We start from the raw sequence: 6,000 nt of genomic DNA, 5'->3' as shown, positions 1-6,000 counted from the left end.
GATTTTTATAAAGTGATGTGAATGAAAAAAGTTGAAGGAGATGAACTGATTGTGACTAATTTGTTAATAATGGCGATGTCGTGAGGGTGATGGTCCCAGTGGGAACCCGACGATCGTGTTTCCATTATTGCGAATATGAGGTTATGAGGTTTGAGGAAGAATGGGGATATCGTGAGGGGAGAAGGCCCCAGAGGGAGCCCATTTATGGGAGAAGGCCCCAGAGGTAGACCCGACGATCGTATTTCTATTCGATCATGTTAGGCCAAGGCTCAGTTGACCGGTGAGAGCGTCGCTGATGTCCCCGCCGCCCAGTACTGTGGTTATATGTAGATGGATCCATCGATCATATCATGTCATCTCAAGAAAATCACTATTAACGATCTGAATTCAACAAAGAAAAAAGAAATGGAAAAGGAAAAATGTTCATGATCATGTTAAAGGTTTTATGTCATGTCATGTTGAGAAAAAGGAAAAAGTTAAAGTTATGTTTGCATGTCATGAAAAGTTATTTTACGTAAAATTATTTTCATTGTTGCATGTGGTTATATATATATTATTTGCTATAAAGATTATGGTGTGTTGAGTCTTTAGACTCACTAGGTGTGATGGATGCAGGTGAGTTTGAGAGAGGTCTTGACGGATGATCTGACTGGACTGAAGGCGCACTCAACCCGAGGACCAGCGCTTCTATTATTCCGCATTATGACTTTTGACTCATGATTTTCGATTAAAGATTTTTAAGACTATTTATTTATGTTTTGAGAGATTTTTGAGAGGTTTAGTATGGGCTTTACTTTTCAAACTATTGCTTTTTAGGCTTGGTAAAACATTTGACGACTTCGTTTTATGACTATTTCACTTGATTTTTAAAATGCTAGTTGGTTGATGTTTTATTTTAAAAGGGTAAAATATTTGATTAAAATATTTTCATGGAGTTTAAGTGAGTGGTCGGAAAAAAAAAATTTCTAGTACTTTTAAAGCAATAAAGAAGGCAGACGTTTCATGAAGACTATGACGAACTGATCCAAGAATGGCTGGAATACGCGATTCATGAGATCCATGAAGATCGCTGGCGCGTTCGTCAGGCCGAAGGGCATCACCAAGAACTCATAGTGCCCATAACGCGTCCGAAAAGCTGTCTTGTGCACATCTGACTCTCTCACCTTCAGCTGATGGTATCCAGATCGAAGGTCTATCTTGGAGAACACCGAGGCTCCCTGAAGCTGATCAAATAAGTCTTCGATCCTAGGCAACAGATATTTATTCTTCACTGTGACTCTGTTCAACTCTCTGTAGTCAATGCACAGTCGCATGCTGCCATCCTTCTTCTTAACAAATAGCACTGGCGCGCCGCATTGAGAGAAACTAGGGCGAATGAAACCCTTATCCAGAAGGTTTTGAATATGATCTTTGAGCTCTTTCATCTCTGCAGGCGCTAACCGGTACGGCGCCTTAGATATCAGCACTGTCTCTCGCATGAGTTCAATAGAGAATTCTACCTCCCTGTCTGGTGGGATGCCTGAAACATCGTCAGGGAATACACTGGAGAACTCGCTGACGACATCTACATTCTCCAGTCTCTGACTGACTGGCTCCGACACTGATACAACACTAGCTAAGAATGCCTGGCAGCCCCTCTTAATAAGCTTCCTCGCACACATGCAAGAAATGACGTGCGGGAACTGCTGATATCTAGCTGCCTCAAATACAAACGGCTTCTCACTAGCAGGTCTGACAGATACCGACCTCTGGCGAAAATCTCTGACTGCTCCATGAGAAGAGAGCCAGTCCATGCCCAAGATAATATCAAACTCATGCAATGGTAGTACTATCATATCTGCTTGTACTGCCTTTTGCTGCAATCTGAGCTCCAATCCTCTCACTATTCGGGAAGTGAACAACTGATCCTCGGATGAGATCGATACTCTGTAACCGAAATTCATCGCTACTGGTAAGATTCCTAGTCGCTTCACGAAAGATTCGGATATAAACGAATGCGTAGCCCCGGAATCTAGCAACGCATGCGTGGCTACTCCTGCAATATATATCCTCCCTGCGACAAAACATAACATAATATCTGATAGAGTTGAACTTAAGAAACTTCTTATCGGAAATTAACCCAAAATCCTCGCAAAACCACTGAATTAACCTAATCGTTGTTCCAAAAATTCGAACTTCAACCCCAGAAAAGTTCAAAAATTGCATATTAACCCCTTAAAGTTTCGAAAATTATATTTTGATCCTTAGCTTAACCGTTGTTACAATTGGGTCCCTAAAATTTTCAGGACAAACAATTAAATTCTTAATTCCAATTAAGTAGAGCATGCATCCTAATTTCTTCTATGTTATCAATCCCAATAAGTAAATCATCAAGCAAGCATTAAACCCAAGCAATCATGCAAAAATTAAAACCTTAAACAAAATGGTTACCGGTAATCAGTGTCGAGTCTGGTGCTGCCTCCGCCTCCTCGGCGTGCATCACATAAGCCCGGCCAGTAGTGGGGCCCTTGTTCCTAGGGCAATCTGCTGCCTTATGGCCCTCATGTCCGCAAACAAAGCACTTGAATGTTCCCCACCGACACTCCCCGAAATGGAACCTGTTGCACTGAGGGCACGACTATCCACCATCTAGCTTAGTCGCCCTTGGCGCCTGAATAGGTCTCTGTTGCTGCTGCGGCCTCCTACCCTGCCCCTGTGGCCTCTGCTGCCTCGGCGGTCCTGAAAACTGCCTCTTCTGTGGCTGAGAACTGCACTGAGTCTGCTATCTCTTCCTATGCATCTCATAGTCAATGTCTCGTAATGCCTGCTCTACCTGGAAAGCGCAGGCAGTGGCCTCATCATAACTCACCGGCCTCATCAGCATGACATCCCGACGGAGAGTGGGTCTCAGTCCATCAAGGAAATGCCTCAGCTTCTGGGCGATATCCCCTGCTATCATGGGCACGAAGTGGCAGCCCCTGTCAAACTTGCGGATGAACTCCGCCACACATAAATCCCCCTGTTGGAGGCCCATGAACTCTCTCGTCAGGCGGCCCCTGACGTCAGCTGGGAAATACTTCCCGAAGAATAGCTCCTTGAATCTGGCCAATGTGAGAGTAGCCACATCCACAGCATGTGCGGCTCCCTCCCACCACAGGGACGCATCATCCCTCAGCATATAAATGGCGCACCTGTCCCGGTCGCCATCTCTCATCTGGAGGTAATCAAAATGTAGCTCCAGTGATCTAATCCATCCTTCTGCAACGAATGGATCAGTGGTACCCCTGAACTCCTTCCGGTTGAGCCTACGGAACTGCTCAAAAATATCAGTCTGGTGTCTAGGAGCCTGCTGTACCTTCTCCAACAGTCTAGCCATACCCTCAAGAACTCGGGTAGCTGGGTCCCCTGGCGGTGGTGGTGGAGGCCCTCTGCCACCCTCGGGGATATCATCCACTCTTACCATCCTGGGCTGGCGTCTGGGAGGCATATCTGAATACAGTCCAATTAAAACGTAACCCATCATGCAATTAATCTAGTTTTAAAAATAATGGACCTTACAGTGTAAATACAGTTAAACATAAGCAGTAAATCATCATAAAGCTTACAGACTTGAGGCTTGAAGACTGAGCGACAGAAGCTGGCGACGGCACAACCCTATACAGGACCCAGACTCTGATACCAACTAAAACGTCTACTCGTTTTAAAAGTGCGGAAATATATATTTTTTTTAAATAAAAGCTTCGTAATTTTCGAAATAACATTTAAACATAAGAATATAACATTTAAAAAGGATCTTAAATATTTGATAGTAAAAATAGCGCATTTTAAAATAACAAAACATTTAAAAATGATACGTGAACATAAACGTATAAAAATCTTAAAATCATCAACGTATTAAAAATATTGGCTAAATTCTCGGTTCAGTCCTAATTGTTAGGGGTAGTTCCCGATGTAGTGCTAAACGAATGTAATGAGCCGATATAGTCCCAAACGTTGCCAAAGTTGCCTCAATCCTATTTCTCCGTTAGTTTGCTGTCAAACTAAACAGAGTAGAGTGATTTGCAAATCAAATTGAAAGAAGAAAAATCCCCAAAAAAGTTATACCCTCTGTACGCTATAAAAATCCCCAACCTCCTCCATCTCTCCATCTCTCTGTCATCAAGTTATGTACGCAAGGTATGTACGCATTTGCTCATGGAAACAATTTCTTTATTTTCACGTGAATTCGAAGTTTCATGAAACCAGGGATAGAGATATTAGCTTGGATGTAAGTTGACTTGAATTACTCTAATTCTTGAAATCGTGAATTCTTAGAAATATAATAGCATCTGTATTAGCTTGAAATTGGGCTATATATTTTTTTTTCTGTTGATGATGGTCAATTCCATTGTATGATGGGCAATTCCAGTTTACTTTATTTGCTCAAATATTTCATTTATTTGAAAGTCTTTTGAAAGTCTTTTTGTTAAATATTTAATCGAAGTATCATTTTTCATAAGCTAATTGCTTGTTATTTATTAGCAGCCGAAAGTAACATCTGTGAAATCAAAATGGTGAGCTTCATTTTGTAAAGTTTTTTTGTGAAATTATATTGTGTTGTTTGTTTGTGTGAAATACTTAATTGTTTTTATATTGTTGTTGTTATATAGGGTAAAACATATGTAGTTTTTATTGGACGAAAACCCGGAGTATATGAGACTTTGGAAGAGGCACAAAAGCAAGTCAATAAATTTAGCGGCGCATCCCACAGGTCATTCTTGAGTAGGGAGGGGGACTATAAAAGCTTTTGATTCTTATATGGACAAGCAAGCTCCAGTGCAAGCTTCTTCCTCTACCAACACTGTCGAAGAAACGTCGAACACAACTTCTATTGCAAATTCAGATGCAAGTGCAAGTACAAAACCCACTCAAGCTGGAAAAATAGATAAATTGAACAAGGCGCTATCAAATTTAGTGAAGATAACGGAGGAGATAAAACAACAAATCGAATCTCTAAAGATTAGTGGTGATGACAGCTGATGGATTATATTGAGCATGTTGTAGTATCTTGTAAGCTTTTAATGGATTGTATCGAGCGCACAATATTATTTTGTAAACTTTTAATGGATTGTATCGAGCGCACAACTTTTAATGGATTGTATCTTGTAACTTTTTAACAGTTGAGGTGCTAGACTTTATCCCATTTATTATGTCGTTCGGGAAGGGGAATTAGGATGAGGTTGATGATACTGATAATGAATGGCTTATATCAAATTTCAGAATGGCAAATGCAATTTTTTTTTCAGTTTTTTGCTATGGTCCCATTATCTGTCTAGCAAAGCTGCTGGATTGGCTAGTTAAATAGCCAGTTACATGGACCTATTTTGCATTTGAACCAACAATTTACCAATACAGTATGTGATTGTGAAATGAGTTTGTGAGCTTGCATGTGGTAGAGTTTTATGTCTCCCATATTAGTTCGGTCCTGTATTTGCTTTTAGTTTCTAATGAAAGCTGCTCTTGTCTTCATTTATAAACAAAAATTGGACAATGAATCTGGGAAAAAGAGAAAGCATTCAAGCGAGGAACAAGATGATAAAAGTGAGCAGTCAATACCCATGTTCCACTGAAAAGCCGAACACAAGAATCTCAAAAATAGAAAAAAAAAATTCAACAACAGTTGAGGATCAAGATTTCACAACACCCCAATTACAAAAGTAAAAACTTTGCCTCATATCAAAATAACAGTAACAAAGACAGAGGTAGACATGTTAATGAAAGTAAGACTACTACCGAAAAACATGGACACAAAAAAAGAAAATACAAATCTCAGCCACAAAATCACTTGTTCCTGCTAGATCCTTCAGAAGAGGTACACTTCATGGACGATCGTAGTTTTGAGACAGTTGTGAAGTTGACGCCATCTTTTACGAAAGCAGGTTTCTTGATATTCACCGGTCGATTACCCTATAAAAAAACCATGCATTTATTGCCTATATTTATACAAATATACATTACAAATAATTTACATTTATCAATGAT

At 40.3% G+C, this 6,000-nt stretch overlaps 1 protein-coding gene across 1 annotated transcript; it reads right to left on the bottom strand.

Moving 5' to 3' along the window:
• Positions 1 to 1,802: 1,802 nt before the first annotated feature.
• On the bottom strand, positions 1,803 to 3,571 carry LOC140962145 (uncharacterized). The gene is made up of 2 exons (XM_073421019.1): positions 2,431 to 3,571; positions 1,803 to 2,053 (listed from the first exon to the last, which is right to left on the bottom strand). The coding sequence occupies exon 1, from the start codon at positions 3,500 to 3,502 to the stop codon at positions 2,762 to 2,764; it is 741 nt and encodes a 246-aa protein (XP_073277120.1). The 5' UTR covers positions 3,503 to 3,571; the 3' UTR covers positions 1,803 to 2,053; positions 2,431 to 2,761.
• Between the last annotated feature and the right edge of the window lie 2,429 nt (positions 3,572 to 6,000).

The sequence above is a fragment of the Primulina huaijiensis genome, chromosome 16 (assembly GCF_012295235.1).
Source record: "Primulina huaijiensis isolate GDHJ02 chromosome 16, ASM1229523v2, whole genome shotgun sequence".
Taxonomy (NCBI): domain Eukaryota; kingdom Viridiplantae; phylum Streptophyta; class Magnoliopsida; order Lamiales; family Gesneriaceae; genus Primulina; species Primulina huaijiensis.
The sequence above is the reverse complement of the archived record's forward strand: the minus strand, read 5'-3'. Positions and strand labels throughout refer to the sequence as shown.